Source organism: Urocampus carinirostris, chromosome 18 (assembly GCF_059441175.1).
Source record: "Urocampus carinirostris isolate Australia breed hairy pipefish chromosome 18, RoL_Ucar_1.0, whole genome shotgun sequence".
Lineage (NCBI taxonomy): Eukaryota > Metazoa > Chordata > Actinopteri > Syngnathiformes > Syngnathidae > Urocampus > Urocampus carinirostris.
The window spans coordinates 10,428,694-10,455,553 of NC_142366.1; the positions used below are offsets into that span (position 1 = coordinate 10,428,694).

Consider the following 26,860-nt stretch of genomic DNA (forward strand, 5'->3'; position numbering starts at 1 on the left):
GCAGAGGTTTTAATTCATACGTTTATTACTTCTCGGCTTGATTACTGTAATGTATTGCTTTCTGGTCTTCCGATGTATAGCATCAAAAGTTTGCAGCTGGCTCAGAATGCGGCAGCTAGACTTCTGACTGAAACAAAAAAGTTTGAGCATATTACTCCTGTATCGGCCAACTTGCATTGGCTCCCAGTCCACTTAAGATGTGACTTTAAGGTTTTTTTTATTAACATACAAATGTTTGCATGGACTTGCACCCTCTTATCTCTCTGATTTGATTCCCCCCTATGTTCCTGCACGGAGTCTCCGCTTGGAAAATGCCGGTCTACTTGTGACTCTGAGAGCCAAGAAGTCTGCAGGCTCGAGAGCGTTCTCCATCCGGGCCCTGGTGCTATGAAATGCCCTGCCTCCGGAGATAAAATCTGCAACCTCAATGGAAGTTTTTAAATCAAGACTTAAGACCCACTTCTATTCCAAAGCTTATGATTGATGCCCACCTCATATTCTGTACTATCCTGTCTTTTTCCGACTGCCCGCCTGGTGGTGATACGAAGGAGAAGGACGATTTGAGATGAGTCAGCAGACAAGCGTCGGACCTGAAGCATGTCAACGCCTGCATTGACCAGATGGCAGAGATGGGAAGCTGCGTCGTGGCCGTCATAGACTTTCTGGACTAGTTTACAGGCTGGGGGCGTCGTTGCTGTTATGCACTTTCTGGACAAGTTTTCAATATGTTACCTAGTGTTTACTATGTTTGTGTACTGTAATGCTGAGGGGGATTACCACTTGTGAGGTCCCTTCTCAATGTGTCTCTTTTTCCTCATGCTGAGGTTTTGAGTTCCTTGCCCTCATGTTGGTTTAGGATCAGGTAATTGTGTCATTGTAATCCTGTGCAGTCCTTTGAGACATTTTGTGATTAAGGGCTATATAAATAAATGTGACTTGACTTGACTTTATGTCCATCCATGTTTTTAGGTTAATTAATTAATGATTATTATTATTTTTTTAACCAAGATTAATATAATTATCATTTGAATAGAAAATGTTATTGTAATCTGCAAATATGACTATTTTTAATAGTTTTAAAATATTACATATATCTTTAATATATAAATTGAATAGATTTGGACCAAGCCCCAATCATTCAACGTGTATTTTTTTAATTTGCATGACAAATTCTGCGTAGCTGCTGCGCTTATACATATTTTATTGTTTTATAATCAATTTCTACGGCAACATTTCTCGTGATATGCTGCTCTCTACTGATGGAACGGAATTGAGCTAGTGCTGTCAAAAATAATTATTACGGATGAATACTAAAGTTAACATACCGTCCTTGCCTTGGTAATATTTTAAAATTATTCACAACATCTCCCCATTCATATTTTGTTTACCTTAATTTTAAGCGGTACGGGAAACTTGAACTATTATTTCCAGATTCTGAACGCGTTGTTATGGTAACCCATATACAAAATGTCAGCCAGTCTTTTACGTCCACAAATTTGGACTCGAGTCATATATTTTTTCAATTGAAAAATTAAATTTCTTTTTGGATTCATAAAAGAAAATTTCAACCAAAGTACTTATTGAAATCGCCGACTTTAGTGAACTATATTTTCTTTCCCAGAATGCACTGCGCTACGACCTACAGTGAGTTTCAGAAACTAATTTTTCAACACCCGTGAGTACATTAGAACAAAAAAAAAAAAAGACCAAATTCGGGAATATTAAAGCCTTTGAAACTTTGTACAAACAATGTATCATGTTCAATACCCGGTCTTGACCGACTACAATAACAACATGTGTTTTTTGTACAGATTTAGATATTGCTATATGAAGAAATGCCAATGGCGGGCTTTGCGTTGGTTTCCATGACGACTATCTTGATGTCGCAAATTCAACACGCTTGATTTCAAAGTACTGTCCTATTGCTCTACTCATGTTAGCTAATAACATTGAATACTAGTTGAGAAAGTAATAACATAACAAAATGTAGCTAACGTTACCACTGTTCTTTCAAGATGACAACGTTGACGTTTGGTGGCTAGTAGCCACAACTTTATTTATATTTATATATTTTTAATGTCAGACATGCTGCAGGAGAACCAAGATCAACTAGAGAGACACGATCCCAAACCGTCTCGTTGGGACCTACCCGTGGACAGTCACAATCCTGCTTCTGCAAAGTCGCAGGTGAGCAATATGAAGTGGTTCTCAAAATGTGGACCCTGGACACACGTGGTGCCACTAAACTTGGCTTAAGTTCCCCATCTTTTTTCAATTGTTCATAGATATTTTATTGTGTGTAAAAGGACATTTCTCACGTGTTGGCCAGCACCTTCAAGGAGCTTTACACCAAAGTAACACCATGCCACCTAATGAAGGCAAAGGGGAGGACCACCTATCATAACAAATATGTTGAAGAGCTCAAACGGGTAAAATTCATTGTGTGAATAGGGCAAAAATCACAAGCTGCTTGGTATCTAATAAGATCTTTATAAAAAAGGTACGGGCTGAATACAACCAGCGTATAAAAGAGGCGGATATGCTGGAGAACCACATCATTCACGCCAGAGCTCGGGCGGCTAGCACGGAGCGGCGGACTGCAGAACGGATGAGAGAGGACTTCAGGGATGTACCTGATCTTCAGGGCCTTCCTCCGGGTGAGCAATTTCCTCTTTTTTGATTGCTGGCTCGATTCTCAAGAGTCTAAAGGCAATCTGTGTTGTGGGTGTTGAGGTAAGGCTTCTTTTCTTGGCTGGTTCATCGGTTCGGGATTCTGAGAAGGCAGGTTTTAATATGAACAGAAGAGCATTTCCAAGGTTTTATTCCGGAACGTACACCTTCCCAAATGAGCTAGCGGAGTATGGCTGTAGGAATTCAATTTGCAAAGGCTAAGGTTTTGGCGTCATCCTATACAAAAAGGGCGATAAGACGAACCCAAACTCATTACAAGTCAAACACAATTGAATGGTGCACTTTTCTACCACCACGTCATCTTTGGCTAAATCTTACTAAAGCTGCTCAACCCTTAATGAGAAATGTAAATGGTCTGCATTTATATAGAACTTTTCAAGTGAATGAGAAATGTAAATGGTCTGCATTTATATAGAACTTTTCAAGTAAATAAAGACTTCTCAAAGCGCTTCACAATGTGCTTCACACTTACCGATTAACAGACCTATAGCAGCGTCAACTACCTACTTGTTGGGGGCATTAAGGGATTCAGTGTCTTGCCCAAGGACACTTCGGCATACAACACGAAGGAGCTGGGAATCAAACCTGCGATCTTTTATCTCTGGACCAGCGCTCTACCTCCTTACCTAAATCAATTGTATTATGTTAAAACAGAAGGAAGCTAGACAATACCTATTGTGATCTCATTTCCTCATGAATTGAAATTGATGATTTCTGTCTTTGATTGTGTATCCCGCTTAAGAAGGAGATAGTTTTACAAAATAAAACTCAAGTGAATTTAATTATTTCAACTAGTTAAATACATAAGTTCTAAATTATGGAAGTATGTAATAATGACTAAATATTGCGCAGTGACATATTTCAATACCGATATTTTGTAATCTTTATGCCTTTATCTTTTGGTATTCTTAAAAAAAGTAATTGCTGATTATTGTCCATTGTTAAGTGGAAATTATGAAGGTCACAATAATCATTCAGGATAATCGAACAAAGACATAAGACTGTTGGATCATTTTGCTCATTTTAATTGGTGGTAAAGTGCTTGAATCAGAGGTTTGCAGCGTGGCTCACATAACCCCCTAAAAACATCTGAGTAGCCTGCGGACAGTTCTGAAAGTAGCTCACTAGTGATGGGTCATTGTGATTTTCTAAGATTTTAAAAATTATTATTGGTTAGCGCGTGCGCGACACAGTTCCGAGGTCATGAGATCGAACCTTCCTGAGTGGAGTTTGCATGATCTCCCCATAATAACAACAACAACATAATAATAACGTTAGAAGTGTTTATTTTAGGTATTGATATCAAACTGATAGCCCTTAATGCTAATAATAAATTAAAAAAAGGTTGGTGATCTTTGGCTTAGATGCATAACAATTATTTATGTTCATCCATATTTTAGAATTTCTAGACTGTAACATTTTTGATTATCAGCACATTTGGATAATCACAGCTACCATACCGAACACAAGAGGAAAAATCAGTTAGATAGATAGATAGATAGATAGATAGATAGATAGATAGATAGATAGATAGATAGATAGATAGATAGATAGATAGATAGATAGATAGATAGATAGATAGATACTTTATTCATCCCCGCAGGGAAATTCACATTTCCAGCAGCATCCCTTCGCTGAGAACAATACAATAATAAAGCAAAAGGAATACAATATACAAATACCCAATGTGACTTGCTAATACCCACTGTAGCGTGTTGTATAGAGTATTTAAATAGTGCTACATAAAATACACACTGCAATAAAAGTACGGTAATATGCAATGCAGGGGGTGTGGTTAAGTGTGGGCCTTTACTCCGCCGGGTGGAGTTAAAGAGCCTCATGGCATGAGGAAGAAAAGATCTCTTCAGTCTGTCCGTGGTACAAGACAGTGACAGCAGTCTGTCGCTGAAGGATACTTTTTCAAAGGTATTGGAAAATTTAAAGAGTTTTTTGGGGCAAGGGACTTTTTAAATAAATATTAGGTTCTGAAAATTGGAACAGAAACTCATCTGATTGTTGCTCCTTTTGAGAGTAATTTTATTTGTCTAACCTTATTTCCATTTTTGCTAGTCAAGTCAGCTTTTCTCTGGCATGTTGATGAAGGTCTTCTCCAAAAAAACGACCTGATTTCCCCTCTGGACTATTTAAAGCCGCAAAAAATACAAATGAAGGCTCCTGCAGTTGGTAATTTTTCTTCTAACATTTATTTTATTATGTGTTTTTTTAATCACCTTATCAGATTTTGTTACATTCCCCTTTCAGTAAAACCAGATCTTACCAGACCAACCATCGCTTACACCTTACGCATAGCAAACGATTTCCCCAACAGTACGCTGTGGAAAAAAAGGAACGATTCCGAGTCCAGCCAGACTCTGGAGTGCAGCTCTCTGGTCTTAAGGAACAGGAAATCACCCGTCGAGGTCAGTAACGGCTCGAATTTTTTTCTTAAACACTTGAATTTCATGAGTTTTTCTCTCCCTGAGAAGACACTAAATCCTCCCCGGCCGAAGTGGATGGATGAGCCAAGCGCAATCGATCGGGCTGAGGGAAAGGAAAAACTTCAGAAAATGAAGGAGCGACAACGCATCCTTCAAAATCCTCGTTTCCTATCTCCCAAACCCCACCAGGGTGCCGCCTCCCTCATCCGACCCCAAGCTGTTAAAAGGGAGAGCACGGAGGAGGCGGAAAGGTACGTAGAATTTTCAAATGTGCTTTTATTGTACAATAGACACCCCGGGATACGACAACCCCGCCTTATGAAGTTTCCACTTTTGTTTGGGACCCTCGTTACGAAGTTTCCTCCACCATACAAAAAAATATTTATCATGCCCCAAAACTTACAAAATTCAAATTTTGCGGGGTTCTTGCACATGTATAGTTACGTTTTCAAGATGCCCATCTGCTATTGGTCTACATCAGACATGTCCAAAGTCCAGCCCCGGGGCCATTTCTGTGAGAATTTTAGCCCACTCCATTTTGGACATGGCGACTGTGAATAAGAAAAGAAATGTTGACTGTGAGAGCAGCCACTTCCAGGACGAGTAAATTCCGGACAATAGAGTGCACCTGATCATAAGCCGCACGCAGTAAGTTTTTAAGGAAAATCAATTTTGTACATACACAAGCCGCACCTGACTATAAGCTGCATGTGCCCACATTGAAACATGAGATATTTACAAAGAAACGGTACACAGAAAGACTTTTAATAATACATGGTATCTTAAACCCTTAACGTTCCGATGGCCCACCGGTAGGCGGCTGGACTATTGATAAACAAATTCATGTCTGTACGATGTCACCAGTCACTGATATACGTCATGCCACATATCACTGCAAAGCTAAAATATATTTTTAGAAAAACATCTCGATTAGTCTGAAACAAGATACTTGAAAACTACAAAGCTCACCTTTAAACCCCCTGGCTTCTGCAACTTCTTTGAATGTCTTCTAAAATGACTTTGTCATATCAAGGACATTTGATAGAATCCAACCATGTAAAATATTTATTCCAAACACATGAGAACCTCGCGTCTTCCTTGACACATATATTCCAGTTGTTACCTTTACTGTTTTGGTGTCCCTCGCGGCTAAGATAGATAGAAAGATAGATAGATACTTTATTCATCCCCGAAGGGAAATTCACATTTCCAGCAGCATCCCTTCGCTGAGAACAATACAATAATAAAGCAAAAAGAATACAATATACAAATACCCAGTGTGACGTGCAAATGCCCACTGTAGCGTGTTATATAGAATAACTAAATAGAATGCATAAATTAGCCGTGACATTACGTAAGCCGCATGGTTGAAAGTTTGTGACAAAATTTGCGGCTTATTGTCCGGAATTGATAATATTTTTTTCACCGAAATCTGAAACAACTGTGTCTGCCTAATTTAACATGTTATCAAATGACTACCAAAAGCTAACTGGAAACAAACGCTGTGAAAAGGTTAAGCAACTAATCTGTTTTAATGGCGCATCAGCGCTTTTTCACGAGACCCTGCTGGGCAAAAAATCCAAAGGCGAGCTATGAGGTCGCGACGCTGATCACTAAACACTGTAAACCTTTGAGAGAGGCTGTGTTTATTAAAGACTGTTCAAAGAATGCCAGGCTGAATAGTTGGCCCTTACACGTTTTCAGCTTAACAAACCTAACCCCGCTTTCTGAAAAGTTTGGACACCCATGATCTACCTCATATAAAAGGCTGGTCTACTATTGGTTTGCATCATGACATCATGAAAATGCAGATATGCTACTGGTCGAACAACCTCCCACAATGCCTTTTTCTTCATCAAGTTAAGAATCTGGTTTGCTTTGTTAAGCTTCTTAGCAAGTCAGCGATACAATACTGTATTTTATGACCAATACTTGTTTTTTGTGGGTTCCAAGGCTTGCAGTGATGCTTAAGGGGGAAGCAGAAACATGATAACCATGGAAACGAAGCTTGCGATTGGGTAAAATAAGGGGCATAGCCTTAACCAATCGACGTTCTTGACAATAACAAGAGTTAAGTCAACTAAGTCTTCTAAGGGCATGACAATCTTCGCGAGTGGAAGTTTTAAAATCAGTTTTAATTGTATCCGCCTTCTCCCCTTTCATCCACACAGGAATTCTACTGTACCAGCTCAAATTATGTCATATCAAAAAAATAAATAAATTCATTTTTCCTTTAAAAGTACACTGTATTTATTTACAATGTTATTTAATCATGTGCCTATATATTACAAATAAATTGTGATTTTAATTTTACTATATGAGGTACCCAGGGGTTTTGAACAACATTAACTAATTACCATAGATATCTATCCCTGCTATGTGGCAATTTCACTTTTCAATTTCTACCTCAGAACAGATTATTGCTGTATACCAGGGTCTACTGTCTTATACCGCAACGTTATTGAAGCACAATTAGAGAATAGGCGGAGGAACTGTTTAGGTCAATCAGAATGCAGAACACCACGCTTGGTTGTATTCCTTAACCACTAGGGTTGTAGGGGAACCATTTCCTGTGGTGTCGCTTGGCAAGTACAGCCTGGTGGCGCCCATCCCTCTCAAGGCCAACAAATGCCCGATGCAAATCAGTGAAGTAGCAAGACAGTGAAAAATGAACTGCAATATGGTGAGGGTACACTGCACCAACAAAAACGGGATTTATGCAAATATGGTCTGGATCTCAATGGGAGTAAATCATTTATTCCCTATGAAGACTGTAAACGTTAAAACATTCAAAGCAGTTTTTTAGGGGAATACACACTATATTCCACCTCTTGGAATAAATGTACTGTTGTTTTTTTTTGTCATTCGAAGCCCTACACACAGTCCTACTCAGGTTTTCCTGCCCAAACCACCTGTTGTGCTCTTCACAGTATACAGTGTTGGACAAGTCTATGAGGTAATTATCTTACAATTCTCTGCTGAAACATTTCTGTGTTTTGAAGGTAAACCGTAATTGCATTGTCTATTTTCCTTCTGTCTTAGTCAACACTGGAGCTAAAAAATGTGGCCTTTTCCAGCCGGGACATTCGGGTCCTCCCGCCGAGCAGTTCTTACTTCAGTATTGGTCTCGGTGAGCGGAATTATTTTTTTACAATGTCCTTCAAGATAGTTCCCCATTGTTTTAAATTTCACAAGCTATCATCAAAATATCTCATGTGTGCCAAAAACTGAGAAAAAATAAATTAAATGATGGCCTTTTGGCGAAAATATTTGCCAATTGCATTTTATGTATTATTATTTTTATTATGTATTGTTTTCTATACTTTATTCAATTCTTTTCTTTTTACTAACAAAGAAATAATGACACTAACTACTTCAATAATAGTTATAATAATAAAAACAGTTATGATAAATAACAATGATAAATAACAATGAAAAATAATAAAACATTCAACATTTTTAAAGGAATATAATAAAACCAATAGTAAAACTAAAATAGTGAGCATGTTGGTACAACATGAAATAAAACTAAAATATTCTAAAATAATAAATCTTAAGACTGCAAATACCAGATGATTTTGTTGCTTTAAAGCATTATTTTATCCTTGTAAAAAGAAAATCTTAACATGAAAAAAAAAAAAAAAGAAAAGAAAATTTGATGTTATTTTTTAATATATTATAATAATTTAGAATTGATAATCGTAACGTTTAAATAGTGTGCATATTCACGGTTCACAAACCCGCAACTGCCTGGGTCGTATTTGTAAAAAAATATACATTTGTTGTAAAAGGAAAATATTGCAAATGGCAGATTATCTTTTATTTATTTTTTTATTTATTTTAAGTCGTTATTTTAAAACCGCCACTAGAGGGCAGCCAATACTTGTATTCGGCACCATGACCAATACAGTACAATACTGTACTGGAACTTGAACAATGTATAAATGTATCATGCACATACTTATTGTATATTATTATTATTTTTTTATCCTTTTGCACATTTCTACCTCTTTAATTTTTTTAAAAAGTTTGCCCTGAGAAAAAAGACCTCTGATTTTGTTATACTGTACTTGTATAATGACAATAAGGGCCAATCATTTATTTTTTCACACACTTTGTTATCTTGTCCTTCTGATATATTTATTACGATTTTTTAGGGAGATTCCCCGGCAAAGGTGGCGTTGTGGCTCCAGGCATGAGTTGTAAGTTCACAGTACGCTTTGCTCCAGACTCACTGGCCGACTACGAGGACCAAATAGTGGTGGAAAGTCAAGGCGAGCATGTCCTTGTGGTGCCCATCAAAGCGCAGAGACCACCTCCTATTCTGACATGTGAGTCACTTTTACAGTAGATAATAACTTTGCATACTGAACATTTTATTTTTTGCAGTGCCAAGTGTCCTGGACTGCGGTTATTGTCTCATTGGTGGAGTGAGATGTGTTGAATTCCACTGTCAGAACATTGGGCTTAGTTCTGGCACTTTCTTTATCATTCCGAAGAACCAGTGGCCAATCACCAATCCCAGGGTAGGATTTATTTTTGATACAGTGGACCCCTGGGATACAACATTAGTCTGTTCTGATGTGGGGATCGTGAGGTAAAACTTTCATAAGGCAGGGATTGGAAACCTATGATAATAAGGTAATGATAAACCCCTGGAAGTCCAGATAAAAACATAAAAATTGTATACACATACGAAGCATAATTAACACAATCCTACTTAGTAAGTTCTACTTATATGCAATGGTCATGTTTATGATTGAATAACATTATTAATAAATATATATGGAAAGAAAAATTATATTTATTTACCTTTGGCGTGACAAGTCTTCAGACCTACAGCTGAAAAAAAATAAAAGTTTGAGGCACAAGATTCTCAATTGAACAAAGAAAGAGGGAGTTTCAGCCAAAAGCATGACATCATTTTCATGATGCCATGATGCAAACTAATAGAAGACAAGCATTTTATATGCAGTCGACCAATAGAAGGCATCCATTTTGGTGAAATAATTTACACAAACATCAGACGAACATTGCAAATTTTGAATTTTTTCTCTTTTCGACAAGAGAAATAATTTTGTGTCTATGTTGTATATTGGGGCAAATTCCGTAACAAGGGGCCAAAAAAACATTGTGTTCCACATCGTATTGAAAATATATGATAAGCTTGGGATGTGGTAACATGGGGGCCTGCTGTATCTCACTTTTTGGTTTATTTACTTTGCAACGACTAACATTTTTTCTGTTATTTTGTTAAATCTATCCAGATGATTGTTAACAGTTGTTATACTGACCAGCCTCCTTTTGCTATCAGTCCAGCTTTCTTCGCCCTGCAACCTGGAGAGACCACCGTTGTTGAGGTGAGCCTCTGCTGAATAAAAATGTATTTTCCAAGACTTGCTGGAAGAGTTAATGTAATCATGACATTGATGATATTTGATTTAGATTTTATTGCGCATATATAATAAACCAAGTACAGTAAGGCATAGATTAGTAAAAGCTACATTTTGAATGCAGTAAATAAAAATGATCTATAAATAACTTTAACTTGTAAAATAAGAAAAACTAATATAATATTGTTATTTTATTAATCATAATATTTTTCCTAATCACTTTTCCTAATTTTATTTTCACTATTGGAATTAGAAAAATGATGTATGAAGAAAGTGCATTTAGGGCTTTGATTAGCAATAACAACATTTTGAATGAAGTGGATACAAATGTTTTACTATTATTTTTACTTAGAATAAAACAAATTTTGAAAATAGTACAATATTACTATTAGTATGATTACGCACCATTATTTTTTTCAATTTACTTATGTTTTTATCCTTTTTTTAACTTTAATTGGATAAAAAGGACACTTGTGAATATGTAAAGTTGTCTGATATGGCAGATGCAATATTGTTTTGCTAATCTCAAGTATTTATCTTAGAAAAAAGATTTACTACTGAAAAAAGAAAAACGATACTTATATAAAGCAAGTGCATTTAATGCATTGATTAGTAACTTAATTTTCCTATTAAAATAAAAAAAGATACTTGTAAAAAGCAAACACACTTTTTTAAAGGCATAGATAGTAAAACACTATTTTGAAGGTAGTAAATAAAATGTTTAACTATATTTTTACCTAGTAAAATAAAAGGATTGTCTTGTAGTATTTTTATTAACCATTTTATCTTTCCAATTTTTAAAAATTTCTCATTCCAAAAAAAAAGGAAATATTAAAAATTGTCTGATTTGGCTGATGAAATACTGTTTGCTAAAATATTTATTTGAAAAAAATAACTATTAAAATAAATCATAGGATAGCAATGTTTAAAATGATTAGATAGGGTGATGATTTTGCTAATTTTAAGATTTTTTTTTCATAAAAAACAAGTTTTGGCAAGGTATCTGCCATATGCTAATTCGATATTTGAAGGATTTCATTTTTCTTATACTACAAGACGAATATATAAAAAATGTTGGAAAATGTCAAAAAATAAAAAAGAGGGAGAGACAATTTTCACAGCAGTCAATAAAAAAATCAAGTGTACACTATTGCATAATAGAAATTGGGTTTTCTTGTAGGCACTTTTCTTTCCCTCCACCACAGAACGGATTTGCCAAGTCTTCACCATTGTGTGTGACAACTGCCAAGTGAAAGACATTTCCATCCAAGGTGAGACGACTTCACGTTAATTCCATTTTGAAATCAAGACTCAATTTTTCGCCCGTAGGCGAGGGCCAGCTGATAGCGCTCGAGCTGTTGTACGTTTCCGGAAAGGATCACCCTCCCGTTTTGGGGGAAGTGCACGACATCACCGCCGACTACTTTATCCGATTTGACTCTTGCAACACTCACACGGTGCAGGAAAAGACGATCATCATCAGAAACAACGTGTATGAGTCCCTCGTACAAATTAAATGTTCCATATAAAGTCTTTGTAAAATACAATCTTTTTTTGTTGAAGCCACTTGGAGCTGCCTTTCCACTGGCAGGTCATGAAGCCAAACATCGTACCGCTTCTTCCGGGTGAAATCCCCGAGCCCATCCACATTCAGTACAGACACGACAGAGATGGCATTTTCCAAATCAGCCCGAATCTGGGAATTCTGGCTCCATGTCAAGAACGAGAGTTCACCATCACTTTCTCTCCTAAAGAGGTACTGTATTTTCCATAAAGCACACTGGATCTTAAGGCCAGCCAGCCATAAATAAAGTAAAATTCGGACTGTAGGCCGCAATCTTTTTCGCAAGCTTTCAACCCTGCGGCTTATGCAATAATGCGGCTAATTTATGCATTGTTTCTAACGGCTGCCTGGGGTGCCCGAGCAGTAAAGGTAGGAGTGAGACAGGTGGAGAATATGTGTCGAGGGAGACACAAGTTTAATGTAACTCCGCTTTGTGCATAAGCAAAATTAGCATGAACAGACCCTCATTGTGGAAAAGGTGTCAATCGAAAGGGGAGTGCTAACTACCATATTGGGAAAAATTTTACAAGCCTATTTATATGTAAACGCAAATAATGTGGTGAAACCAATGGATTACAAGAAGCAACGTCCAACGAAGCAGAAATGTTTTAGGAGGATTTTCATTCATCCATTGGCATTATTGTGTGTTTTGGGTTTAATATTTTACACAGTTGGAATCTATGGAAAGCCATTTAAACGGACATTCAAAAAGTTGAAGACGGCCAGGGGATGTAATAGTGAGTTACGCCGGCTGTATAGTTTTCAGGTATCTTGTTTAAGACTGATCGTAATGTTTCTCTGCTGAGTATTTTGAAATGGTCGTCATAATCTCGAATCCCAAGAGTTTAAACTTTCCAATGATATGTGGCATGACGAATTTCAGTGACTGTTGACATCGTACAGACACATATTTGTTTATCAAAAGATCAGTGGCCCACTGGCAGGCCGGCGGAACCTTAAGGGGTTAAGGTCCTGTATATTGTTAAATCTTATTCAGTGTACCGTCCATCTTTGTAAATATCTCAGGTTTCAATGTGGGCACATGCATCTTATGGTCTATTGCGGATTATGTATGTACAAATGTTTTTTCCTTTAAAAATGTACTGGGTGTGTCTTATATTCAGCTGTGCTCTATAGTCCGAATTTTACAGTAGTTTGATCATCGGATACACCAAAGGGTTGTTTACCTCTTTTTGCTTTTTTTGCGTTTATTTACATCTTTCAGGATGACTTTCTGTTGTCTCAATTCTTTTCCATTTGTCTCTGGCACTGTGATTAAAAATAATGTTATAAGGTAAAATCTAATGTCTTTTTGTATGTCATCTGTGTCACTGGTAGTCTAGTGGTTATGAGTCTATGCTCTCACCAGCGCAATCAGGGTTTGATTCCCGTTTGGGATTATGGTCAGCGATGCTTTCGATTTGTTCAATCATTGCATAAATACGGTAGTATACAGTATAAAACCTTGTGTAGTAACACACACGTTAAAATAACGTATTCATTTTCTATCTTATCTACCATATTTTGCGGTATACGTATAAGGCACAACGGGTCGAAATGTGCATTTTCAGATTTATGGCCAAATTGGTGTTTGTACGTGTGCCTGATTGTCCAGACTTTTAAAAGTGGGAAAAATATGGTAAAAGATTCATTCTTACGATTATTTTTCCCATCATTTTAGGTATTAAGTTTCTTTTTTTACAGATTTATTTTATTTGTATACAAATTTTTGTGCATGTGCTTGCTACTCCACAGTGGATCACTGAAATTGAGCTGTATGCAAAAAAAAAATCTAGTTAGGTATTAGACAAAAATGTCTTTAAAGTGTATGTATTTATTTTATTATATCATTTACATTATTATTACATTTTAAAATTACTATTACATTATTACTAAAAAATAAATGTTCACATATTTATTTAGGGGCAGCACGGCGGCGCAGTGGTTAGCGCTTGTGCGGCACACTTCATGTCATGGGAACCTGTCGTGGGTTCAAATCCAGCTCCAGACTTCCTGTGCGGAGTTTGTATGTTCTCCCCGTGCTTGCGTGGGTTTCCTCCGGGCACTCCGGTTTCCTCCCACATTCCAAAAACATGCATTTCAGGTGAATTGGCCGGTCCAAATTGTCCCTAGGTGTGAATGAGCGAATGAGTCTGTCCCTGTGTGCCCTGCGATTGGCTGGCAACCAGTTCAGGGTGTCCCCTGCCCACTGCCCGGAGATGGCTGGGATGGGCTCCAGCCCCCCCGCGACCCTAATGAGGATAAGCGGTATGGCTGATGAGATGAGATGAGATAATATTTATTTATATATGGTATATTTTTCTTATTTTTAGTTATCTTTTTTTTAAATATATCTAAAATTACTTATTTTATTTGGGGGGGTTTTGAAGTCTGTTTGCAGCTCCAAACTAGATCATTCTGTTTCTATTTTTCTTTTATTTAAAAACTATATCCAAATATTAAAACATAACCTGAAAAGCAAATTAAGATAGTTGTATATATTCAGAGAAAAATGATATGTATAATGATCAAAACTATCTATCGATCTATCTTTCTGGTCATATCCCTCGAGAGGGGTGACCGACAGCAAGACAAACACATACAAAAAACAAAGAAAATAAAAAAGGGAAAAGGTTGCAAAAAAAAAATCACACACAAATTTTTTGGGATCATGGCCAACCCAAATGCCCCAACACCCAAACAAGTAGAGCACCACGGCACCAAAGTCGGTCATATTTCGTCCCTCCAGATGAAACGGACACAAGAAAGCAGCCACGTCACTCGGGTCAGGGTGACACAACACACTCTTCTGTTCAACAGCAGGGCTCGACAGCTTTCACTGGTTTACCTCTGCCGCATCATTCGGGTGCCCATCCCTTAGAACATGTCCAAACATGCTACTATCCTTTCACAACACCTCTCCACTCATTCCTATCACCAACATATATTTAGACCCTTTTCCTGCAGAGCACTAATAACACCATCCATCCACGTCAATAGCGGCCTTCCTCTTGGTCTCCTTCCATTTACTTTTGCTCTGTAGATCCTCTTCAACATTCGCTCTTCATCCATCCTCTCCATGTGTCCTAACCAACCAACTGCTCTCTTATCCATACGCTAGCTCGGTTCCACTACTACTCCAGATTTGTCTCTATAACACAGTCGGCACAATCACACTCTCACACAGTCCCCTCTTGTACTCTTGTTGCTCATCACTCTCTTTAGAGCACCCAAAACCTTGCTTCCTTGATTCACTTCCTTGATCAAAACTATCAGACATGTTAATTTTATGCTGATCATTTTCTACAATTCACTCAATTTTTTTCTCTATTTTTGTATAAATACACTAAAATTCATTTATGAACATTACCAAATGATTACTTTTTCCTTAATGATTATTTAAGATGCAAGATTACCACAGCGTGTTCCATTTGGTCCTAAGCGACGTCCCCCAGCTTCCATCCGAGTCCAGTAACGATGGGTAAAGGCTTTGTATCCATGTTATTTTTCTTTTCTTTGCTTCTGATGCCTTTTGGTTTCCCTGCAGGACCGGCAACAATCAGCCGGTGCGCATCGGTTCCAAGGTGAGCGACGCTACCGTCATGGAGATCGAAGTCAAGGGTGCGACCGAGCCTTTCAACATCCTGCTTGAGCCCTACGCCCTCGTCATTCCTGGCGAACTTTTTATCTCTACAACCACGCGGAGACACTTTAAGGTTTTTACCACTCATTGTTTATGAATTGTACTTTTAAGCCTAAGTGTTTATTTTTTAGTGACCCATAGTGGTGTAAAATCACTTCATTATTATAATAAAATCCTATTACAGCACACAAACTGATTCGACCCGACCCGCAATACAAAGCTGATAGAAGCACATGACAATAATGAGGTGCTTACAACAAACAATGAACTGTAGTTTTAAATATGTCCACTCAATGTCGCCCAAGCTAAGCACCATTCCTAAAGCTGTGTTTGCTGACTATCATTTATTAATCAGAGAACATTTGAGGAAACAAACAATCCCAATGTTATTTTACCCTAAACAGAATTCATAGACATGATGTTTAAGGCAATACGATTGCACTTACCTGGATTAAAAAAACACAAGGATAAAGTAGCGCCTGGATGTCTTTGCAGAAGCTTAAAGAAGCTTTGGCTCCTCTCTATAATAAATATGAAATCTACCAGCAAATTTCTAAAATTCAGGTTTTTCATAAAAAAATAAAAATAAAATAAAAAGGAATGGCATTCAAATAGGTAGCTACATTTTTCTCTACTTGCTTTTTTTTGTTGAAAAAAATCAATTCTATTTATCACAATATTAAATTTAAATAGATAATATAATAATAGATAAAACATGGGCAGCAGATGTGTGTGCATGTGTCCTGTGTGAGTTCAAATCCAGCTACCGGATTTCCTGTGCGGAGCTTGTATGTTCTCCCCGTGCTTGCGTGGGTTTCCTCCAGGCACTCCTGTTTCCTCCCACATTCCAAAGACATGCATTTCAGGTGGATTTGCCGGTCCAAATTGTCCCTAGGTGTGAATGAGCGAGCGAGTTGTCTGTCCCTGTTTGCCCTGCGATTGGCTGGCAACCAGTTCAGGGTGTCCCCTGCCCACTGCCCGATGATTGCTGGGATGGGCTCCAGCACCCCCGCGACCCTACTGAGGATAAGCGGTGCAGCTAATGAGATGAGATGAGAAATAAAACATCATAAGAAACCCTATTGCATGTTTTCAATGCAAATGCTAAAGTTTAGTGCTTGAAAAGGGAGATATTACTCTGTTATTACTTTTCGATAAAAACAGTTATTTGTAAATATGTATATTTATTTGTAATTTTGAGTGTTTCAAAAACAATTGGATGAAATGGGGCCTTTATAAACAAATAGCCAATGAAACCTAACTTGCAGGTAAATGCAAATGAGAAAAAATGGCTTTTGGAGTGGCTTATCTTATATTTTTTACTCATGTTTTGCCGAGGAAGCTGATTTATGACTATCGGCATATACAAAAAATGTGATACATCAATCATCATTTTTTTTCTCTGGCCTGGCCCCTATGCAATTTTTCTTTAAACCAATGTGGCCTGCAAGTCAAAAGAGTTTGCCCACCTCTGCATTATTGATTTATATAGTTAATAAAAACACATGCACTATGTCATAAACTTGATTTTTGTTCAAGACCTGTAGGCTTAGAAATTTGTAATTGTATTACACAACTTGAGAAGCTGATATGTTTGGCTACTATTTTATGACTAACGTCGCTGAGTTCCGTGGTTCAGGGTCCCCATGTTTTCCAAATTCTCTATTGCTCTAGTAATTGTTCCTTTTTATTAGCTTCTCCCGACAGCAGCAGTAAGTCACTTCCACCAGCTCTGACCAACTCCAGCTGCCTTTTGCTGTTGCTGGGGGAATTAACACCAAATTTCATGTCCTGTTGCTGACTGAAATCCATCCTTGTTCACGCAAGAAACTACGGAAGTAGCTTTACAAATTATGCAAAGTGGTATCCTTCGGGCTTGCATAATGTGTCTTCTTCTAATCCTCACGTTTACCCTCCATTCTAGGCTTCAACGACCTCTAGTGGTGAATTATTACACACTAATTTTAACATGTATGTGTTGTTCAGATGTGGAATTACAGCAAAACAGCCATCTCCTTTCAATGGGAGGAACATAGTAGCAGTTGTCATGAAATAGAAGTGGATCCCGCAACTGGAAAAATAGGTAAGTAATAAAAACTGCTTTCGCACAAGAAATGTATACTATTTCCTCTCTTCCCTTCCAGAGGAGAATGAGTGTTTTGTTTTCAACCTGGTGTTGACGGGAGGCAAACCAGAGAAGCTGGTGACCAGCATGCACTGCCACATTGAGCACCGAAGCGAACCCGTCACCCTGGCTGTGGAGGTTACCTTCAAGGTAAAGAAATGCATTGCGAAATTTAGATTAAGAGGGGGCTTTGTTGCATTTCTTGCTTTAAGTACTAAATTCATTCTAAAAGTGAAGATTTCTGTTCTTTTTCCTCTTTTGTTAAAATAATTTGTTACCTTCTCTTATGTGATTTTTTGTGCTACTTTTTGTATAGCTCGAAATATAAAAGAAGAAATATGGTTTATTATTATTATTATTAATATTTTCCTACTGTCTTGTAATATGAACCTAAGATCTAGCTGTGAGACACTATAAGGAAGTCAAAGGGGTAGGATTAAATAAGCATATGCTTCTTCCTATTCCTTTTCGGACATGTTGCATTAGCATTGTTTTTGTTTTTTTACTTTTTGTTTTGTTTTGTTTTTGTTTTTTCATGTTCGAAATAAAGTTTCATTCATTCATTTATTTAAATAAATTATGTTGGGTAAGTATTCTCATACTATGTATAAGTACACATACATGCCATATAAAGTTAAGTTTTTATTTCTATCACATTTTTTAAATTGTATTCATTTATGTATTTATATTTTTTATATCAATCTTTATCCAGGCCCAATTTGCTTTGGTAGCGATTTTCTGTGAAATTTCACTTCAAACCTGTACCAATATCGATACTAAGATTGAACTCTTGAGGAGAAATATTTTTCCCCTAAACCGACAATGTGTATTATTTAGTGCCTCACAGTGGTAAAAAAAAAAAAACATTCGTTCCCCCCCCCAAAAAACATTATTGATCTGAATAATGAGCAAAAATACATTAATTATCATATACAGTACATGTGTATTTTTTAAAATACTTGTAACTCGAGAAATTTGCATGTATTTTACATTAAATGAGGCTCATCAAAAGGGAATTGACATGATTGTCCACCATATTGCTGCTAAGGGTACCCACCAATAGTTTGTATTCTCCTTTGTGCTTTGTTGCACTCGTTTTTAGTTGCACTACACAACACAGTAACATCTATTGGTCAAATATTACACAGTGTCCCTATAAAATAACATTTAATTCATAGTAATTCATTTTACCTTTAGTTTGAAATTTCTACTTTGTTATTGGTAAACGGCGACAAGAAGGCAGTCACAACTAGTGTCAGCCACCCTGGCAAGCCCCAATAACCTAAATAAGACTAAGATGACATCGATATCATGCATCTGTACTATTCTTTTGTATCTTGAACCTCTCATTTTGCATGTACTGTATATTTCTTCCAAGGGTCCCAACGTGACTATCAGCAAGCCTAGCGTGGACTTCGGTCTCATGAGACTCGGGGATGAGAGCCACAAGACGCTTTACCTGGACAACGTAACTCACCTGGTGGCCACTTGGACCCTGGTGGAGGTGCACAAGAATCAAGAGGAAGGCCAAGACCCACAGGTTCAACTTGGTGATAACAACACACTTGTGGAAGGTTGATTTCCACAATCTGTTTGTGTGCTTATAGTTAATTGTGGAGCCGTGCAGCGGTGTGCTTCCCCCTTTGACTGGCTGCAATGTGGACATCCATTTCAGGCCGCAGTTCTGCCAGGAGTTTGTTACCGAGTTGGAGCTGTCAGTGGAGGATGGGACAGGATGGTAGGGAATTTGTTATGTTCTTGCTTCCTTTGGTACCTTCTTCTTTGAGGCTATCTTTGTTTTAAAATTGGCAGTCATCTCCTGCTTCGGGCAGACGTGCAGTCCCCTCAGTTGTGCCTGCTCGGTTGCGAGTTGCTCCTCTCCGAGCTTTACATGGGCATCCCAGCAGAAGGAACAGTCACGCTCTTCAATCAGACGCTCTTGCCGTCCAACTTCTCCTGGGTGGTACGTGTTACAGCTAGTTGTCTGAGTGAGGTTGGGCAGAATCAAAAATAAGATGGAAAAAAGGGGAAGAAGTAAAAACACAAAGAAAGTTGAAAACAATTTGAAAAAAAAGAGAAAAGAAGAAAATAGCAAAGCAAAAACAAGGTTAAAAAAAGAAAGAAAAAAGACAGTTTTTGTTTGTTTTTTGGGCTACCTGTAGCAGCAAGATGGCCAACAATGATGTAAGCTCCATCTAAATGAGGCTAATGTTATGTCGATCAAATTTCTCTACCTCTGAGTATTTTAAAACATGTACTGTACGTTTATTTCATAGTTCATGTATGTTTGCTTATTTTAAATATGATTTAAACAATGAGGCGCTTAATAATACACACTGTCCTTTTAGATTTTCATACTAAGGCTGGGGCCTCAAACTATCATGCTGCGGGCCAGGCCCCGAACTTGAGACCCCTGGTTTGAAGGGAATGAGTGGAAAAAAAAAATTTCAATCATTAAAAAAAAACTATATTAATTTGAATAATGTGCCAAACTAAATGAACTGTCATATAAGCATGTATTTTTTTTATAAATATTTATAGGTCAGGAAACATGTATTTTTTTACACAAAAGAAAATTAAGCTCATCTAGTGGGAACTGACATGCTTGCTGCTAAGCTTACCCCCAAAAACCTTGTTAAAGGCTGTGCAAAAAAAAATTGGAGAAAAATGGTTCAGTTTGGCCACTTAAACTCTCCTTAGTGTTTATTTTCCCGTGTGCTTTATAGCACTCGATTCGGTTGCACTGCACAATACCGCGAAATCTAGTGGTCAAGTATTACACTGTGTCCCTCTAAGTAAAGAAATAAAAGAATGGAAACAAAATTTGCCAATTTGACTAAACTGATTTTGTTTTCAGGATGAGCTAAAGGGTCAGCAGGCATTTCTTTGTTCAGCCAGTTTTGACCCCCAGTCGGGCACTCTTGGACCTAATGCCACCTTGGACATCACCATCTCCTTCGTGTCCCACACAGATGTAAGACGCCCGTGTAATGCTTGTCATTTTTATGTTTTTGGTAATATTTATTTTGATGGCTCTTACCTCAGTCGGCACTGAATGACGTGGTTGCGCTCTGCACGGTGGAGGGCATGAGCTCACCTCTCATTCTCAGCATCCTAGCACCTACCACTCAAAGTCTCAGAGTGTCCTACTCACTCCCTGGCACAAGGTTGAAATATTTACTTTTATTTTTGTTTCAAGTTCCAAATAATTGGAACTCTCTCCTCAGCTCAGCGCAAACCAAATTGATTGTCAATTTTGGTGAAGTGCTGCTGGCCCAACCTGTTACCGAGCAGCTGCTGATGACCAATCACACTGCCATCCCGGCGTCCTTCGCCATCCGTGCAGAGTATTTCAACTCTGATGCCCCGAAGCCCAGCAGCCCTTCAAAGAGAAGGTACTTACGTCAATATTTAGCAATTAAACCAGTGTTTCTCAACCAGCACACTTGTATGCCGTGAGAACTTGTCATGAAATTTTCCTATATCATATAATTAGTGGGAAGTTCATAATTACTGTATTTTCCAGACTATATGTTTTTTCATGGTTTGGCTGTGGGTGTGCCTTGTAGCGCATTCAACGTTGGGTCAGGATCCCGTTTTGCAATTCCAGAACATGTGAACTGAATACTATGCTTTAATTCAACTATTCACAGTGACATTATCTGATCACTCTGGGGTGTGATTTTTGTTATCTTGGGTGCTGGGGTGTTATCTTGCATGTGCGCATCAAAGGTTGCTGTGACAACAGCCCCCCCACCCACCTCCCTAAGGGACTGGCCAGACCGGAGCCAAGAGCCAGGTTGCCGGTCACTTCGCAATTCATTTTACAAGAAGCCAGTGCGGGAACAAGAGGTCTGGCTAACAAGGGGGAAAAGTTCATTTTTAGCAAGGCTAGAGCCCAGCCAAACAAGCAGCACAGGACCAAATCCTGGCCCGCACGCAATCAAAATGATTCTGACCCAGCCCAGGCTTAACAAGCAATGAGAGAACCTTGCTTGCCAGTGCCCCAAACCTGATTGAGACTGCGACCAACCCGGTGGGACACAGCCAGTGACCTCAAAGAAGCCTTCAGCCGCCCACAGCCAACAACTGCTTCAAAACACCACATTCCGTTGTCCTCTTCCTGAACGGGTCTTCATCCTTGAGGGTCCGTCACCACTTGACATCCAGCCTGCAACAACTAAAGGAAACATCATTTTTTAATCTGTTTTTCATGATATAATAATCTAAAAACGTATGTGGTGCAAGACATGTTTTGAAAAGAATATACTTAGTTCTTCAGTTTAATTGGTTAATTTATTATTTCTTCAAAAAATGTATTAACCACCCATAAACACCACAGCCTTATACTCTTTAGTGACATACAGTATGCGTGAAATTATTAACATATTATTGTTATATCATTTCACATGTTATTTTCATTCTAAACCACAAGAAAGCCCCCTAGGCTTGTGTTGAATTTCAACACTGTCACTTTTGCAAAAACAACTGGGAAGGGCTTAATGCTGTGGATACACTTAACCCCGCCAATGTGAGATCCAATGGTCTTAAGTGGTTCAAACTGGATAATGTGTGAAGTGTGCTTTTAGATAGTAAGATGCCAAGCAAGTTATAGCTACCTAACTGATTAGCTCAAGTCTTCTATCTAATATCTGAAAGGCCTAATTTTACACGACTTATACTTTAGTGCGACTTCTATGTTTTTTTTCTTCCTCATCATGCATTTTATCGCTTGTGAGACTTGTACTCCAGAGCGAATTACAGTCAAATAGAATGCTGTTGTTGAGTATCTAAGTGGCCTTACCGACATTAATTGACTAACTAATTAGTAGTAGTTAGCAGAATTTGTTTAACATTTTCTACAGGCGGTGTGCCATAAGATTTTTTGAAAAAAATAACAAAAACCAAAAAAAAAACAGCCTTGGTTCACGAAAGGTTGAGAAACACTGGACTAAACAAGCCAATAATGTTGTCCCACTTTTGTATCGAAGATCACAATATATGAAGAAGCCGCTTCACTCGGTCCAGGCCAGGAAATTAGAGGAGCAATCACACAAAGGTACGTAAAGAAAAGTTTTAAACATGAGGCTGGAAACGAGCAACAATTTTTAATATACAGACTTTTTGAGCGACCTGCTGGCTAACGGCAAAGGTGCGGCCTTCTTTATCGTGCCAAGCGCCGGAATGCTGGAACCTTTCGAGACTCAAACCCTGGAGGTGACCGCCTACAGCGACATGTGGGGGGAGTACAGAGATAATCTTGTTTGCGAGGTAGGTACTACCGGTACTCTTGATAACTACTGTGTTAGTTTGTGTTTTTTTCTTCTTCAATATATTGTTCTATTTAGGACTAATATCTCCCCCTGACATTAAAAAAAGTTCACAAAAATCAGGCAAAACATATAATGTAAAAATTCTGTAGAAAAAAAAGAAATATTTTGAAACAGAAAAAAAAAAGAAATAATTTTAAAAATGACTCTAAAAAAGGTACACTTTTTTGGGGAAAAAAAAAGAAAAAAAGGAAAGGATAAATTGAATAATGACACTCACAGCCAAATGCTTTCGGGAAAATAAAATGCTCATGTAACCGCGTTGTACGTGTCCCACCAAAGATCCACATTCACGCTGGACTGGATGATGAGGTTTTTATTATTACAGTTCTGCAAATGTATGAGTCACAACATTAGCTTTTTCTGCTGGGTCTGATCTCTTTGATCTCTTTGTAGTACTCTGGTTAAACTGACAACAAAGCATATCAAAGAGCTGTCTTTTCACTTTACAGAAAATACATTTTAGAATATCACACTACATTTATAAATCTTTGCATTTTAACAAGAGATCGTATAGTGGATTTTTAACGTTTACAATGAATTCAACATGTTTTTCTTTACTCTGAATTTTAACCAACATCATCCTTTTTTTAATGTATTTGAAAAATAGGAATAAAAACAATAATGAGTATAAAAATGGGTACAATTTACCTGCAAATGGATGAGTCACAACATTAGCTTTTTCTGCTGGGTCTGATCTCTTTGATCTCTACAAGGGGAATTAAGATTTAGTAAAACAGAAACAAAACGAAAATAAACCTAAACAGCTTGACAATATCAATCACATTACTATGCATGGTGAGAGATTTGTCAGCTGGGGTTATAAAGTTTAAAATTAACTTATTTTGTGGAGCACCAAAAGATATGTCTTACCTTTGTAGTACTCTGGTTAAACTGACAAAACCCCGCCTCCTGGTCACATGTTAGAAGCCAAAACCAAACCCCACCCCATACCAGCAGATGGCACTGTTGGACTCAGCATTGCAGGACATTTACCAAAAACTATACACATATTTTAGCAGGAATTTCAATAAAATAAAAGTTATTATTACACCCGTTACACTCATAAAAAATACATAAAGAAACATGCCCAAAAATTATTGTACAAATAAAGACTACAGAAGCTTAAAACTTGTTTTCTAAATCATTATTGGGGTTTTTTTGAGGAGTAATTTTTAATGTTCTGTTATGGTGAAAATCTTTTTTCAATAAAGCAATTTAAAACATTTTTTCTTGATTTGGGGAATTGTATTTTTTAATATTACCTTTCCTGTTTTTAATTACTGTACTATGAAAGCACATTGGATTTACTTGGGGGAAAAAAAACTTATCTTTCTCTGACGAATTTCTGGAGCTGAATTTTTTTTTCTTCTATAATATATTTTTTTAATTTAAGTGTAATATTTATTTATGGTATTAAAACAAGCTTTAATAGAACTTCTAAGGAAATGAAAAAAAAACATGAAAATATAAAAAAATAATAAGTCATGAAAAATATTTGGAATAATATGCTTGATATCAAATAAACAGAAAAATCTCAATAAAAGAATACATTTAAGAATACTCTCAAAGAAAAAAGCCTAGAATCTCTTTTTCAATATTATTTTCAAATCATTGTGTTACACAAAGTATTTCACTTCAGTTCGATTTTTATTTTATCAATGGGATGATAATAAATACATACTGGACTGTCTCAGAAAATTAGAATATTGTGAAAAAGTTCTTTATTTTCTGTAATGCAATTAAAAAAACAAAAATGTCATACATTCTGGATTCATTACACATCAACTGAACTATTTCAAGCCTTTTATTATTTGAATATTGCTGATTTTGGCTTACAGCTGAAAAAAACTCAAAAATCCTATCTCAAAATATTAGAAGACCAAGTAAAAAAAATAATTTTATAACAGCAAAACTAAATCAAACATTTGAAAATGTCCATTGATGCACTCAGTACTTGGTTGGGAATCCTTTTGCACGGATTACTGCATCAATCCGGCGTGGCATGGAGGCAATCAGCCTGTGGCATTGCTGAGGTGTTATTGATGCCCAGGATGCTTCGATAGCGGCCTTCAGCTCATTTGCATTTGTAGGTCTGGTGTCTTTCATCTTCTTCTTAACTATACCCCACAAATTCTCGATGGGGTTCAGGTCAGGGGAATTAGCAGGCCAATCAAGGACAGTGATGCCATGGTCAGTGCACCAGTTACTGGTGGTTTTGGCACTGTGGGCAGGTGCCAGTTCATGCTGGAAAATGAAATACTCATCTCCATAGAGCTTTTCAGCAGATGGAAGCATGTAGTGCTCTAAAATCTCTTGGTACACAGTTGCATTTACTCTGGACTTGATGAAACACAGTGGACCAACACCAGCAGCTGACATGGCTCCCCAAACCATTGCTGACTGTGGGAACTTCACACTGGATTTCAAGCAACTTGGATTTTGCTCTTCTCCAGTCTTTCTCCAGACTCTGGCGCCTTGACTTCCAAATGAAATGCAAAACTTGCTTTCGTCTGAAAAGAGGACTTTGGACCACTCTGCAACTGTCCAGTGCTTCTTCTCCATAGCCCAAGTCAGACGCTTCTTCCGTTGTCTTGAGTTCAGAAGTGGCTTGACCATGGGAATACGGCTATTGTAGCCCATTTCCCGGACACGTCTGTGAACTGTGGCTTTTGATACCTGGACTCCAGCTTCAGCCCACTGTCTTTGAAGCTCCCTCAAATTCTGGAAGCGGCTCTTCTTCACAATTTTGTCAAGGCTGCGGTCATCTCTCTTGGTTGTGCAGCGTTTCCGGCCACATTTTTCCCTTCCAACAGACTTTTTGTGGATATGCTTTGAAACTGCACTCTGTGAACAGCCTGCTCTTTGAGAAATTTCTTTTTGTGTCTTACCCTCCTGATGGAGGGTATCAATGATGGTCCTCTGGACAGCAGTCAGATCAGCAGTGATTTAGTTTACTGAACCAAGCTGAGTGTTTTTAAGGCTCAGGAAACCCTCGCAAGGTGTTTCGAGTTAATTAGATGATTCAGGTGATTAGTTGAATAGCCTACTTGTATACTTTTTCATGATATTCTAATATTTTGAGATAGGATTTTTGAGTTTTCTTAAGCTGTAAGCCAAATTAAGCAATATTCAAATAATAAAAGGCTTGAAATAGTTCAGTTGATGTGTAATGAATCCAGAATGTATGACATTTTTGTTTTTTTAATTGCATTACAGAAAATAAAGAACTTTATCACAATATTCTAATTTTCTGAGACAGTCCAGTATATAAACAATTGAAATAGCTATTTTAACCCACGACCCCTGTAATGGAAAATCAATGATTTAATGAATGGATACATTAATAAAAAATGAACTACTGTATTTAGTTGTTTATAATGCACCGGGGTATAATGTGATCCCCTAATTTCTCATTAAAAGTTTGTTTAAAATATTGTTTCTATTTTTTCAGCTCAAACTCATCATTGTAAGTAACAAACGTAGCTAAATATGTGGGACCATGATAAAAATCATTATTTTACAATATAAACAATGAACACAATAACAGCATACAATTTACAATGTATTTATTTAATGTCCCTCAAGTCCAATCCATCATTAAATTATTTCTCTCGTTGTGATTTTTTGGGATTATTTATGTCTTTCAGCACGGATTTCTGTTTTCTCCATTCTC

At 37.4% G+C, this 26,860-nt stretch overlaps 1 protein-coding gene across 3 annotated transcripts in view; it reads left to right on the plus strand.

Annotated features, from left to right (window-relative positions):
• The first annotated feature begins 1,811 nt into the window (after positions 1-1,811).
• The window catches only part of dlec1 (DLEC1 cilia and flagella associated protein), a 38,016-nt gene continuing 12,967 nt past the window's right edge, over positions 1,812-26,860 (plus strand). The window contains exons 1-27 of one of the 3 annotated variants that reach the window (XM_088322543.1): positions 1,812-1,911; positions 2,084-2,187; positions 2,307-2,429; positions 2,501-2,657; positions 4,762-4,875; positions 4,954-5,111; positions 5,178-5,380; positions 8,001-8,085; positions 8,172-8,259; positions 9,287-9,460; positions 9,519-9,655; positions 10,397-10,489; positions 11,703-11,793; positions 11,852-12,014; positions 12,086-12,278; positions 15,491-15,567; positions 15,634-15,802; positions 17,716-17,812; positions 17,874-18,004; positions 19,233-19,394; positions 19,462-19,592; positions 19,667-19,817; positions 20,712-20,828; positions 20,900-21,021; positions 21,082-21,249; positions 22,846-22,913; positions 22,974-23,125. In XM_088322543.1, coding sequence (XP_088178669.1) covers positions 2,086-2,187; positions 2,307-2,429; positions 2,501-2,657; positions 4,762-4,875; positions 4,954-5,111; positions 5,178-5,380; positions 8,001-8,085; positions 8,172-8,259; positions 9,287-9,460; positions 9,519-9,655; positions 10,397-10,489; positions 11,703-11,793; positions 11,852-12,014; positions 12,086-12,278; positions 15,491-15,567; positions 15,634-15,802; positions 17,716-17,812; positions 17,874-18,004; positions 19,233-19,394; positions 19,462-19,592; positions 19,667-19,817; positions 20,712-20,828; positions 20,900-21,021; positions 21,082-21,249; positions 22,846-22,913; positions 22,974-23,125 — 3,426 coding nt within the window. In that variant the 5' untranslated portion in view covers positions 1,812-1,911; positions 2,084-2,085. Of the gene's footprint in view, positions 1,912-2,083; positions 2,188-2,285; positions 2,430-2,500; positions 2,658-4,761; positions 4,876-4,953; positions 5,112-5,177; positions 5,381-8,000; positions 8,086-8,171; positions 8,260-9,286; positions 9,461-9,518; positions 9,656-10,396; positions 10,490-11,702; positions 11,794-11,851; positions 12,015-12,085; positions 12,279-15,490; positions 15,568-15,633; positions 15,803-17,715; positions 17,813-17,873; positions 18,005-19,232; positions 19,395-19,461; positions 19,593-19,666; positions 19,818-20,711; positions 20,829-20,899; positions 21,250-22,845; positions 22,914-22,973; positions 23,126-26,860 lie in introns of those variants that run through there. The other 2 variants (XM_088322542.1, XM_088322544.1) reach the window with 2 other exon arrangements.